Source organism: Puccinia triticina, chromosome 9A, assembly GCF_026914185.1.
Source record: "Puccinia triticina chromosome 9A, complete sequence".
Lineage (NCBI taxonomy): Eukaryota > Fungi > Basidiomycota > Pucciniomycetes > Pucciniales > Pucciniaceae > Puccinia > Puccinia triticina.
Window position 1 is genome coordinate 1,502,412 of NC_070566.1, and position 13,360 is coordinate 1,515,771.

Below are 13,360 nucleotides of genomic sequence, written 5' to 3' on the forward strand. Positions count from 1 at the left end.
GGCGCCTATTGATCACTAGGACAATATTTCTATGAATGGTGATTCGGAATAGTAATGCTATCCCCAAGAACCAATTTTGACTTAGAGCATTTGGATTTTTTTGAGTAGTAATCTTAAATTCCAGCCGCTTTTGAATTTGAAAGGCACTTTCAAGTAAGTTGAAAATTGTTTGAAAATAGATACATCAGGAATATCCAGGAAAGAGTAAAATAGGAGAAAACATAGACCAAAAAGGGGCCCTCCACTCTGTGGAATGAATGATTAATTAAGGGTATTAAGAAAAGAAACGGAAAATTTATGATTTTGAATATAAGGATAATAAAATGGAAATGGCGCAAAGAAAATTAATTTAGTCCGTCTGAGTTGTCAAGTCGGTGTCTAATTTTTTTTTGGCAGAAAAAGGAAGTTGTTATTCATGGTCCATCGTTTCGGGCGCCTCTTTTGCCTTTATGTGAGCGTGAGTCATCGCCTCTGCGAAGTGTGCAAGCGAAGAAGAGTGTTGAAAATATTGTCAGGATGACAGCGGAAAGCATGAGCCAAAGAGCGTTTCCGTATTCGACGGAGACCATTCCAAAAAGACCGCTTTGGGAGTTCCGTATGAGCCAATAAGCTCTGACGAATATAGTGAAATCAATTATCAGACAAATCAAGGCGATGATGGTGTTCAGGATGAGTAGAATGAATACGATGGATGGCTTGTTCAGGAAAATCGAAAGCAAGAAGGCGACCACGCAAGCCGAACTGAATGCGGTAAATAACGGATTGATGACCAGCGCTGTTGTTGTCTCTCTGCTCAGGAAATCGAACCCTACAGGCCCGCCCATTAGAAGAGCCGGAAGCCGATACCCTAGGTGGTATTGTGTACATGTATCTGAAGAAATCAATTGCTCAGACGTTAGTTACATACTTTTTTCTCGCAGTGAGTACCAGTGTGGTGGCTGCAAGGTGATATTACTGACCGTTGATACAATATCCCAACAGACCAATCCTGACGGTTATGCGGTCGAAGACGGCAACGCTTTGGGGGATCAAATTGAGTACTTCACGAGTGAGAGCGGCAGACATGGTGGTCCTCATGAAATATATCTCGTCCGAGGTTGGAACCGTGCAATTTGATGCAATCCTAGTAGGAAGAGAGAATTCAGCCAGGATAAGCCACAGTTTGAGTCTGTTGGAAAAGGACATGCAGAACTTCGATGAATCAGATAATACTTACATGAGTATAGTCGATGTTAACAAGAACAGGAAACTCAGGGTACCAAAAAGTACTGTAACTGCTTGCATTTTCACTGGTAACGGATTCGGAGATTGGATGAGAGAAGGAAACTACGGATTCAGAGGATTGGTTTGATGGAGGAGTTTGCAGGCACTTTGCTCTCCGTCACTGATTACTAGAAGATTGGGGAAGAGAGAACTAAACGGTCGAGAAACACTGGGGAAGATGGGATGACAGAAGGGATTATTGTGCAATGGCGACGGAGCCTTCGGGGTTTTGTAGTGGTGTGGTGCGAGAACCCAAGCCCGGTGATGAAAGGCAATATAATGGCAGTGACTGTTAGAGCGTGTGCGATAACCGTAACGGAAGGAACAAGGCGTTAACTACGATTGGGCAAGCCTGGCGATAACCATCACCGCGTTATTAGACTCCCGATGCTACGGTTGGACCGAGATCAATACAGCATTTGGTAGACAGAGCTTGGAACAATTGTCAGGGAAAGTTATTCGGCCAAGGACTCAGGACTCCTTTTCTCGGCGTGCTCTCAGCAGGGGCTTTGGTGTATGTATTGACCCAGAAGCTATGGAAAACACTGCTGGCAGTGCCCTGCAAATGCCTGGTTGACCGGCGTCGCCTTGGGGAGCATACGCCGAGACACCAACGCCGCCCATGCATTGTTTGATAACTTTCAAACGAGCAACTTGGTCAAACTTATCGAGACCTCCTGATGTTTTGTCGATTCCCCTTGTTCTTGGGTACACACTAACTCCCACAGGGTCAACGAAGATCGAAGGGGAGAATTAATTAGCTACCCCACAGTCGCCAGCCTAGTCCTGGTGAAAATCTATATACATTTGTAGGCTCACACCATCCTTGGCCTGCTGGTTTCTGGGACATTTTTAGAAGTATCTTGCCTGGCATGAAGTGCAGATTATGCCTAGATGGACATTTAAACAAGCCTCCGAGTCTCTGTAATTGGAGGCGGATGCCGTCCCGCATGGACTCTCCAAACGTCGGCGCTATGCGACAAAAATTTATCACTCCGCCTGGGGAGGAAGGGAATTAGAAAAGTTAGCTTAGACATAGCAACGGTTTAAGAGAGGCTTACTCCCTCCCCTTCCTAGTCCGCTCTTTTGCTTCCAGCCCACCTTTCTGAGTCTATTGATGAGGGGGGCAGAGAGGTACTAGGGAGCTTGAGCTCTCTGGAATATGAATTCGAGTTTGCCGGCGTAATACAGGCCTTCTTGACCTGATAATCTTTCCACGCAAGCAAAACTCCTTGGATATTATATTCTGCTGCTCATCCGGGTTACATGAGATGCTTGGGATATATTATGAGGGAAAAAAGCTTTGGACAAGAAATATAAGCTGTACGGATTGTTTGACGGATTTTTGGGCTGTAAATAATGAGCTGAGAGCAATCTTCTTGTCAAGAAATGAGAAATGAGTACAATTTGAATTGGTGTTTACATCCGGAGAGCTGTCTTGGTTGACATCTACAAAGCATGATTATTTGGGATGTATGCACTCCTCTGTTCGGCTGTTGGTTTATAGAGCGGCAGGCTACCTGGCTTTGTCTCATCCGAGCCAAGGACTGATTTGTTCGTCCAATAAGCATTCCTCTGGGCTTCCGCTTTCCCGGTTCCTTCAACTTGAGGTTCTTTCGACGGTGCCGTCTCGGTAGCTTTTCCGAACCTTCTGAGCTGCTGGGCGGCCCTCCCGCCTGTCATTCGCACTACTGACGCAGATGGCTTTCGTTTTACCAGCCTGAACGGAGGTCAAAAGGTTGATAGGAAGCTCATCAATAAATAATCTTGAAGCTGGGTGGCTTATAACCCAATCCACCGGGTTCAATTAACTTGGGAGAAAAGAATCTGGATGGTATAAAAAGTAGAAGAAGTTTTGACTACGCACCTTCGAGTCGATAAATTATTACCCACATGACGTTTTTCATGAATCGCTTCTGCTGCAGCAATTGCGCTAATAAGCACCACGAGTACGATTGAAAGCAGGGCTAGTTGGAGTTTTCTCGTCATGTTGAAAAGAGTGCTGGGTAAGGAGCGACTGAATAAGTCCAGACCACAAAGATTCTAATGAGCGATTGGATAATAGTTGGGCTGCAGCAGGCTGTAGCTTTTCGAGGCAGGCAGTCGAACTGAAGTGGTGAATCAGAAATTGAATGCGGGAATAGTAAGGTTAACAGATGCTGATGTCCTAGTATTTTCGTCTCTCTTTGGCCCTTACTTATAGCCTACTCCTCTGGACAGAGACCTCAGAAATTGTACCACAAGGCGATTGGAGCCCGACTCGTTTAGCTCAGGCATCTTTGCTCATGTTTGGGGTTGATACCTCGACTCGCCGGAGTTGCATACATGTCTACCATCCCGTATCATTCGATAACCATTTTGACCCGGAGCGCGCGGAAACTGAAATCATACAGATGGATAGTACTACCCACTTCTCTCCGACATAGCACCAGTAGTTTTACTATGCCTGTAGGCTCGGGCTCTTTCTTCGGGCCAACAAGTATGTACAACGTACTTTGCCGAGGGTCAATATGCGGGTAAGAGTGAACCCGGCGGTGTCGTCAAAAGCCTATCGTAAGCTTTGCATTCTAGCTGGACTGCCCTTCACTTTCAGCGCTGTATAAGCACGGGGTTGGGATTTTGTGTGAAAGACAGCTAGCAGAGGGTTGATTGGTGGGGCCGGGAGATAGGAGTTCCAGATCGCTATACAGAATCCAAGAAGCAGGTGCTTGATGGTAGCAAGCAAACGGGGGCCGTATTCCACCCTGACTCAACCACAACCCTAGAGTTTGGTCGATGGTCGATTCGGGAGGTATAGAAAACCACCCGCAGCGGTGAAACGAGATAAAGGGTGTAGCATGATAGGATGAACGATAAGCGGAGATGATGAATGGGCTAAATGCGATTGGCTGGTGCAGGAATGACATCTGAAACTCTTATCTTGCCAACTACTCGGGGTCTTATCTGTGCAATATGGTTGCTATCTACATCTGTATAGTGTGTAGCTAGCAAAGTTCAGACAATTCCGTGTTATGCTTTGTGCGTTTCCCAGTGTCTTGTTCTGTCTATTCACTCCATCAGACAGAGACCAGCAGACCACAACACCTTCAGCGAAAGGCAAAAAAGGCTGCCACTGGTCTAGTCCCATAGGAACGTCAAGCCTGACTAAGCCGCGCAGTCGAGGACAAGGGCAATCTGGGAAAATAACAAACGGCGGCAAGGAACCTTGACTTCAGATGGCGGACATTACTAATCGATTATCAACCAGATAAGCCGGATAGGTGATACTGTCTTCCTGCGGAAGTCTTTCGTCCGGGGGGGGGGGGGGGGGCGGGTTGACGGTTGAGAGTTTTATCAAACCATGCGGCTATTTCATGGGTATAGGTTATATGGCACCTGAATTGATACTCACTGCATCAATTACCTCCAACAAGGCAGATGGATATGGCCGATGTAATTGTGTTTGTCGTGAAGAGTTAGTTGCAAGCTTGAAATCGGATGGTGGCCGATGCTCTAGGCAGGTTCCGAAGAGTAAGATTTAGACAACATAAGTATTAACGATTTTTCTCGTTTTAGTTGAAAATGCCATCTCATCAAATGTACCGGGCCCATGTTGGCTTGATGGGCAAATGACTTTATTTAAAATAATGCAACCTCTTCGTGAGTGGTGGATAAGCCCAGACTCAAATCAGGCATGGCTAATTGACCTTGGTAATTCATATATCCCCCCCCCTGTAAGGCGCTGGAAAAATTATGGCCGAGGGTTTGGAATGACTTGTACGTCGAAAGAGTTTGCAGAGAGGTGACATTGAACGACTTTTGCAGATGATGCGTGGAAAAAATGTAGGTGTATAGAGCAATTTGAACAACAAGAGACCTTGAGGCGTTGAGATACGAACTCTTCATATTCAAATTAATGTTTTTTTTTTTTTTTCGTTAAGTGTGTGACCTGTCTGCAGTGTCAAGGTGCCGTGAACGCCAGTGAGTTTGCAAAGAGGAAAATTGAGCCGCCGTTAACGAGGTTTGGGATTCAGTGCGGATGACGGATCCAATAGACCTAAGAGGGAGAATGTAAATTTTTGTCTTTAGCTACATGTATTACGAAATAGAACTTGGCAAGGTGATTTAGAAAGAAGGCAAACATGAAGAAAGCGAATGTTCCGCCGCTGGATGCCATGTAAGTTGCAAGGGTGTTTAGAGGTCCTCTAGGGCCTGCGCCTCGACTAATAATAGAAAATCCACCGAATAAAAATCCCCTATAAAATTACGCCAACAGTTAGTCGACAAATCAGTCGAGATTAGGAAGGATCTGAGTTTGGAAGGAACTGAGGGAGACCATCTTGAAATTTGAGCAGACAAGGATCCTCACAGAGTCATTCCGACCGCACCTCCCATCGCGGCACCCATTCCCACTAGTTATTCATAAGAAAATCATGTCCCATGTATCGTGAGCTTACTGGTCTCAGAGCTGGGAATAGAAATGTGATTGAGACCTACTTTTTTGGAGGATTGACTGCTGTTGAGCTTGATCGTGCGAGATGGGTACCGGCATATTGAGGTATATGTAAAGCGCCGCAATTCGTAACCACACACTATGTATCGGATCCGATGCTGTCGAGCTGGTGGCAACAATCCGCAAATTTGTTTTCGAGTGCGGGGTGCTGACTGAGCCGCAGAGCGCTGAGTGCGCTTAATGCGCCGGGTACCCGCGTCAGTCTCACCTCCACCCGCGGGTCGCCCGCTCGGGGGATGGAGCTTCACAGGTGGTTTCCCGGCTCTCACTGACGACCACCAAACTTCTATCCATATATGGACATAAACCCATAGGCCATACCAGCGCAAGTGGAAAGCCTCCCCCTCATCGAACCCAGCATCAACCACCAACCCACACCCGAAATACTACAAAGCGCCCTCCAAGAAGAAGACCATGATGGCCCATTCACATCCTCAAACCAAATCACTATCATCGAAACGCTCTACGACCTGGGCCTCAAGCTTAGTCTCGCTAATCTCGATATCCTCTCTGGTCTTACTCGCATCGGCTCAGCATGACTTCACCTCGAACGTGACCGATCTCAGTGGAACTTGGTCTTCTGGCTGGGGGTCCGTTCGGACTGGTGCTGTTCGTCCCATTCTTTCTCCTTCTCGATTCTGTCTCACAAATCGCTAAACCCCTTTGTGTTCTTGCGCTTCAGGGATTTGCCAACCCAGTTAACTTCTCGTTCAACTATCCGCCTACGTCTGGCATTTCCATGAGCTTCACCAGCGATGGATATTGGGAGGAGGCACAGTACAGATTCGTTTCAAATGGTAAGTGTCCCATCATGTTCGACCGACTTTGCTGATAAACGGAAATCATAATTCTTACTTGAACTGACGAGTTTTTAATATCGCTTGGTCCCAACTAGGTACGAGACCTAACTGTGTCAAGGCAGTCGTCTTATGGCAACATGGTCGATACACTTTAGAATCCAACGGGTCCTTGACCACTCAGCCCATTGAGGCTGACGGGCGAATCCAAATTCAAGATCCCTGTGCCGCTCAAACCTCAATCATCACTTATTACTACCAACCAGGCTTATATCAATCCTGGCAGATCTTCAACGACGCCCATCACAACAGTAAGCTGAGAGCTACCAATACAACTTATTCTCTTCGGTTTGGCTGACCACTGTCGTTTTCTTCCTTTCTCCTCTAGCGTATAACTTACAGCTACAAGCATTCGATAACGCACTCTTCCCCAGACTTTATCTCGTCACCCGACCACCGGACATGCTTCCAACTAACCAACTCACCTCAAAGTCGAAAAAATCTAAGCGCTCGCTACCCGAACAACATACCGGCTCGACTCCTTCGTCTTCTAAACTGTGGAAGAGATGGTACGATGCTTGGATGTCTTGAGCAAAACAAGGTCTCTTTGTCCGGATTCCTTTCCCATTTTTTCCTTCAATCTCCTTTTGTAGAGCTTGTGCGTGTAATCCATATATCAGTGCATCGTGGCATTTCTCTCTTTATCATTTGTAGAAAGTTTCACCATCTCTCTGCCGCTTCCATCACTAGCAGTTTTAAGTTTCCCTTCAACAATCATCTCATCAAATCACAGACAAGATTTTCAGTCCCTTTTCAAAGTCTCGTATCTACCTTGTTGTCGTCTTGCGTTGTGTTTTTCTTTTCTTCTTTATATTCATACATCCTTTTCTCATTAATTTACAATGGGCATGCTCTAAACAATGCTTATCAATTGCTTCCGCAGTGGGAATCTCAATGGTTCACTTTTGTTACCAGGGTTCTAGTTCCTGTAGGGCTTATATCATCAGGGGAACATTTGATATGACCATACCGCAGATTGAAACTACACCGAGTATATATGGGAATTGTGTATGGTAGAGGAATGACAATGTATATATTTGTGTGTAATAAAATTGCTCCATACCCTGATTTTTGCTCACATGTCACATGCCAATTGTGCCATTCAGTAGAGGACTTCCTGTCAATCTGAGAACTCAGATTTTTCCAGATTTTGCAGGGAAATCTAGGCTCAATCATCCCAGACCCTAGATCTGCCTAGATTTTCCTGTGAAATCTGAGAAAATCTGGGTTTCCAGATAGAAGGGAAGTCCTCCAGTGGTAAGAGTAACTGCAATTGTTTGATAGATTTTGAGGTCAAGTAAGCCCTGGTTTGTGGGCAGGTGAGCTGACCAAGGCTATCTCAAGTGGTAGATGCATTTTTTGGGTCAGTTTCAGGCTAACTGGCGCCAGAGACTCCCTAGCCTGATCAGGTTCAGGCTAGCTCAACTTAGCAAGCCTGAACCTGAAATCAAACCTGAGGCTTGTTGAACTGGGGTTAGCTCAAACCAATGTGATTGCCTGCTGGGTTCAGTTCCCCAAAACACAACTCAACCCAAAAAATGTGAATGCTCCAAGTGACCATTCATTATCATTGGTGGAGAAAATTTGGCTGTAGGAATTTTCAACTATCATAACATCATTGCAAGAAAGACTTGTGCAACTGATGCCAGTGGACATGCAAGAGCTCCAAATAATCTTGTGGTGCTACACAAGCCTTTGTCAAATTTTTCTGTTTACCAAGCTTCAATGCAAAGTCACTGTGCATAATGCGCAGTGACTGTGGTAGAGCTGGCCCCTAGTACCCATTTGCAGGTACTAGGCACCTGCACAGGTACCCGCCAGCGGGTGCCGGGTGCGGGTGCGGGTGCGGGTGCGAACTTAACACATTCCCTCCGAGGAGGTTGCGCGAAGCGCGACCTCCGCAGGAAGGACTTGCCCGCAAGCGGTGATCTTTGGCACAGGAGGAACATGATTTTTTGAGAAAATCACACTTTTTTTAGTAATATCACAATTTCTCCCTCATCTGACCAATTTATTTCTCCTGATTTTCAGTACATGAAAGCTCTGCATGTTGCGGAGGGGACTGCCATTTTAAAACTTTCATTATCTGCTTTCTTCATTGTGTAATCAAAGCAACAAACCATCCAACTTCTTCCTGAGGGGGAGGAGTGAGTAACTTGATAAACTGCCCCAATATCTTTTTTTCCTTTCAGAGTTTAGACAGCCACCTGAAATATCATGTTCATTAGACTATAATGATCTCAGCTTTGTAATTGAAACTGCATGTGTGTGTCAGTGAGTTCGTGAGAATATGGCATCGTGGTATCTTCAAGCAATTCCGTACACATTTGCCTTTGGAGAACCCGGACAAACAGGAATGTAGAGCTGAGCAAATAAGGATAAGATGAAGATGAAGCCCTGCTTCTTCTCTATCTTTTGGTGTAACATACCATGCAAAAAAACCATGAGATGGGGGTATAAATACTGATGCAAAAGAAAACCCTTCATCAAGCCTCAAATTTGTTCCCTGCCATGCCAACTTTCACCGCTTAGGTGTAAGTCCCTCCTGCGGAGGGCCCTTCGGGCCCCCTTGGAGGGACTCTGATAAGTTCGCGTGGCTTGCCTGCTACGTAAATTTCTTGGTCACAGTACGGGGGACAGCTGGGTACCTGCACTGCAGCAAGCCTGCCACCAACTCCAATCCATGGGAACCTCTGCTCACAGCCTTACTCCTGGCTGCCCAATCAAAACACCTCACATTGTTATGGCGCAAAGCAAGAAGCAATCTAACCCCTCACCTAGATCCCTGGAATCAAGTGATAGTTGTGTACTTGACCCACATTGAAAAAAGTGAAGTAAAGCAGTAGTCAATCTAGTGGACAATTCCAAATCCAATGAAAGCAACAAGGACCCAGCCCCCACTGAGCTTTGAAGCACAAATCCTGGAAGCACTCAAGCAACAAAATCTCCTGAGGATGTTTCTGATCAAAACAAGCTAGGTTAGTGTTTCTGAAATTCCATCTTCCTTCATGATTGCTGACCAAAATTGGCACCTTTCAGTGAAGGCACCAAAATTGCATCAGAACCAACTCAGCCCAAGCTATTTGTATTACAACAGCCCTCATCTTTCCGACCAACTAGACAAAAATGGGCGCAAGATGATTGTGTTCCTGTGTAAGGTGTGAGTCATTGTCTCAGCAGTGCCCCTGTTATTGTTGTTAGGCCCCCCTTTGGATCTTGCTGGGGAGCTCTCTACACCACCACTTGAATTCAAGCTTGGGTTGATGTGGGTCCAACGGCGCAGTCGGCGAAAGGTTGGCCCCGGTGGGTGCCAACCTGCCCACCCAGAGTTCAACCGCGGGATCGGATTGTGTCAAAGATTGGTTGGCCCCCCCCCCCCCCCCTTGACCCAACACATCCAGCACCGCAGGCGGGTCAGCTGTTAGCCACAGCCCGTGGCTAACCCAGCCAACCCATACTGGCTCTGATCAGTGTGCCCACGGGGGAAGCTGGTTGGGCATCACAAGAGCCCAAACAGCTTCACTCAGCGGGTGGGCCAAGCCAATCATGGCTGGTGCTGAGTAGCGCGCCACCCTTGCACTCTGGTTGAGCCCACGTTAGGCCAACCAAGAAATGATTTTTTTTAAAAAAAAGATATTTTCTGAGCCTCTTTCCATGTTTGGAAAGAGGCTACATGATAAGTGAGAAATTAAAAAAAAAAAGGATGAGTCTTGGTCCAAATCTGCAGATTTTGTCTGACAAATTCAGAAAAATGGTCTTTATGGTACAATAAACCGCAGCCACAACATAGATTTTGTGCCCTAGTTGGCAAGGCTGGTAGTTCCTCTTTCCTTGAGGTGATGTGATGCGCTGGGTTCAATCCCAGTGGCAAGTCAATTTTTGCCGGGCCATTCTTGAACTGCTCACCGGACCCCGACTGCGGCGCCCACGGCAGGCCAACCTGAGGAATTCGCTGACCGCAGGCCCAGCACATGGGAATCACGTGGGAGGTTGCACCAACCGCAGGTGGTGATCACTCCCGCTCCGGGTGACACCAAAACTTCAGGGTGGGGTCGCGGGGGTTGTCTCCACATCGCGTCCCACGTCAAACCACAGTTGTGGGCGCTCCATGGTGTAGTTGTTTGGTTAAAGTCTGCTCATCAGAAATGAAATAAAAATCATCCAGTCTGAGCCAATCAACCTCATTTCTTGCTCCTTGTTCCTATCAGTTACCCCAGATAGTCCCTCCCCCTTTGGTGCCTCTTCTTGTTGAGCTGAAATCTACACACCCATCAGCCTACAGAGTTTTGGTCACAGTGGTTAGGTTAGTTAGATTTACAGTGGTAGCTTAGTGGTTGGTAGTAGCAGTAGTAGTGTTAAGCTTGAGTCAGTATTGGTAGTAGTAGTAGTAGTAGTAGTATTAGTCAGGAGCTCTACAATTAGTGATTAAAGTGCCTTATCAAGAGATTGTTAAGAGATTATTACCAAATTCATCATCAAAAATTATAACAATCATTATTATTATCATTATTGGTAGTAGTAGTAGCAACCAGGAGCTCTATTATTGATTAAAGTGCCTTATCACAAGATTTTTTAAGGAAGATATCATTACAAACCTTCTCATCAACAAACCATTACCAGCAACAATTGTATCTTACATAATTAATCCCACCGGATTATGTCATCCCCCATCATCAGGAGTTGTAACAGATCTGCAAGATTAGTAATTTGAGCAACACTGGGTCGCTACGCTACGCTATGCTACGCTACGCGTTAGCGTGGCGGCAAAAAGCGCCCCTCTATTTTGCATAGCGTTAGCGCGCTGTTAGCGCCGCTACGCTGCGCTAATTTTCAGCGGCGCTAACAGCGCACCAATTCTTTGTTAGCGTTAGCGCGCCGCTACAGTCGCTACGCTACGCTGCGCTGCGCTACAGCGCTTTTAGCGGAAAAATGCCCTTTTTTCCCGCTAAAGGCGCTGTAGCGCAGCGTAGCGCGCGCTCTTTTGCGCCCTGCATGTGTAGCGTTAGCGCAATTGCGCGCATCTGCGCTAACGCTACGCTATCAGCTAAAATAGCTGCGCACCGCGTGCGCGTAGCGTTAGCGCATATGCGTGCAATTGCGCTAACGCTACACTAAAAAATAGCGCATTTGCGCTGCGCTACGCTACGCTAACCGCTATGGTTAGCGTAGCGACCCAGTGTTGATTTGAGGTATCTCGGTCTGATAGAGATTACTATACAAAAGTAAGATCTATCTTGGAATCAGCAACATCTTTATCAATATTGATCACAAGAATCTTAGTTATTTGCATAGTACTGTTAGAGGGGCAGGTCTTTCAAACCACCTGTAAGTCAATAGCTTTTCAACCTATTAGCAATTTATTTCCCCCTCAGAGGATATTTCACCAAATAAACATTTAGTATCCCTCAATGGTCATTGTGGTGAAAAAACTTGTGGTGGCCAGCCCTCATTCAAAATTTGGTGGTTTTGTGTTCTCAGTTCTGGGTGCAATCTCAAGATCAAAGCCGTGGCACGGCACACAGTAAATTCTCATCAAGATTCCAGATGTTTCAAGATCTCCTCCGCTGTGCCCATCGGCGTGCTGTTAGGATCAAGAGGTTTTTTGTTCTTCTCTGCTTTGTTTCTTTATATTCCACTCTTTGTAATATTGCATGTCAACTGGCAGCAGTTTCTTGAGTTTTTTTTTCAAAGTGTTCTGTTTGTTTTGTTTCTCAAATGCGCGTGTTGGATGGGTTTGCATGAGGAGGGTTGGTTTATTCTGGCTCTTTTCATGTTTTATTGTTTTGTCTTCTTGGTTTTGTTTTTGTCTCTTCTTGTTTTTGTCTCTTGTTGTTGTTGTTGCACGCTGTGGTGATCAATCTCGTGGTGCCAGCGGCGCGCCTAGTTTTCAATCATTTCCCTATTCCAGGCGCAGTGACCGCAAGATCATCAAGACTCAAGCTTCTCCCTGGTTTTCCAAGCTTCAATAAATCAACTTCCCTTCAAGATCTTCAAGATTATCAGCCTTTCATTCCTACTCCCTCTCAGTTCCCCAGATTTCTTCACCTTTCTTGGTCCTAACACAGCGCCTGCTGTGGGTTTATCTCTCTGTTTTTATCCACTGTTTCTTTTTTTTTGTTTTGTTTTTTTGTTGTTCTCTCTGTTTGTTCTGGTCTGTGTGTTCTGTTTACCCTCTTCTTTTCTTTGCTCGTAGTTTCTTTCCTTCTGCCTCATATCACTGTGTTTTCCTTACTTCTGCGTTTGTTTTCTTTCCTCCTATTTCTCTTGGCTGTTGTTGCGCGCTTGTGCGCGCGGGTGTATGATGACTTGTCCGCAGCATGTCGCAGTCCCCGGAGTCTGAGTTCAGTTTGAACTCAGACGATGGGGCGGCATGGGATTTCGTCTGAACCAAAAAATTTCTTTGTCAGATCATCTCATCAACTCGAATCTAAAAGTTTATTGATCCTTGTTCACCGATATACTCGCGGAGCTTCTGAGTTTCTCCTCTCAGCCCCGCGCCGATCCTTTTCCAGATTCCTCTTCTTAAGATCACTGTTCCCCGGTCCAGTTCGCCGGTTTTTCCCCAGATTCTCAACAAACAAACCACCGCCAACGGGAATCTACCTCTCGTCGTCTCAAACCAAAATCCCCCCCCCCAAAAATTCCGCTATCTCTCGAATCCTAGAATCTCCCCCGGACCACCGCGAAGGCAGCGCACAGCGCAACATTCCCTTCCAGTAACTGCCAACGGCCCAGCACCGGTCGGAGT

The 13,360-nt window shown here is 46.2% G+C and overlaps 4 protein-coding genes across 4 annotated transcripts; 1 reads left to right on the forward strand and 3 right to left on the reverse strand.

The window, feature by feature from the left end:
• Window positions 1–413: 413 nt before the first annotated feature.
• On the reverse strand, window positions 414–1,284 carry PtA15_9A156 (uncharacterized protein; the record flags this gene model as incomplete). Its single annotated transcript, XM_053172335.1, has 3 exons — window positions 414–871; window positions 960–1,123; window positions 1,217–1,284. The coding sequence occupies 3 exons, from the start codon at window positions 1,282–1,284 to the stop codon at window positions 414–416; spliced, it is 690 nt and encodes a 229-aa protein (XP_053023586.1).
• A 1,428-nt stretch (window positions 1,285–2,712) lies between these two features.
• Window positions 2,713–3,252, reverse strand: PtA15_9A157 (uncharacterized protein; the record flags this gene model as incomplete). Its single annotated transcript, XM_053172336.1, has 2 exons — window positions 2,713–2,983; window positions 3,131–3,252. 2 exons carry the CDS (start codon window positions 3,250–3,252, stop codon window positions 2,713–2,715), a joined length of 393 nt encoding a protein of 130 aa, XP_053023587.1.
• A 1,926-nt stretch (window positions 3,253–5,178) lies between these two features.
• On the reverse strand, window positions 5,179–5,794 carry PtA15_9A158 (uncharacterized protein; the record flags this gene model as incomplete). Its single annotated transcript, XM_053172337.1, has 4 exons — window positions 5,179–5,299; window positions 5,385–5,498; window positions 5,612–5,654; window positions 5,740–5,794. The coding sequence occupies 4 exons, from the start codon at window positions 5,792–5,794 to the stop codon at window positions 5,179–5,181; spliced, it is 333 nt and encodes a 110-aa protein (XP_053023588.1).
• Window positions 5,795–5,935: 141 nt separating this feature from the next.
• On the forward strand, window positions 5,936–7,143 carry PtA15_9A159 (uncharacterized protein; the record flags this gene model as incomplete). The annotated part of the gene is made up of 5 exons (XM_053172338.1): window positions 5,936–5,952; window positions 6,070–6,364; window positions 6,438–6,552; window positions 6,651–6,863; window positions 6,941–7,143. The coding sequence occupies 5 exons, from the start codon at window positions 5,936–5,938 to the stop codon at window positions 7,141–7,143; spliced, it is 843 nt and encodes a 280-aa protein (XP_053023589.1).
• Window positions 7,144–13,360: the final 6,217 nt, after the last annotated feature.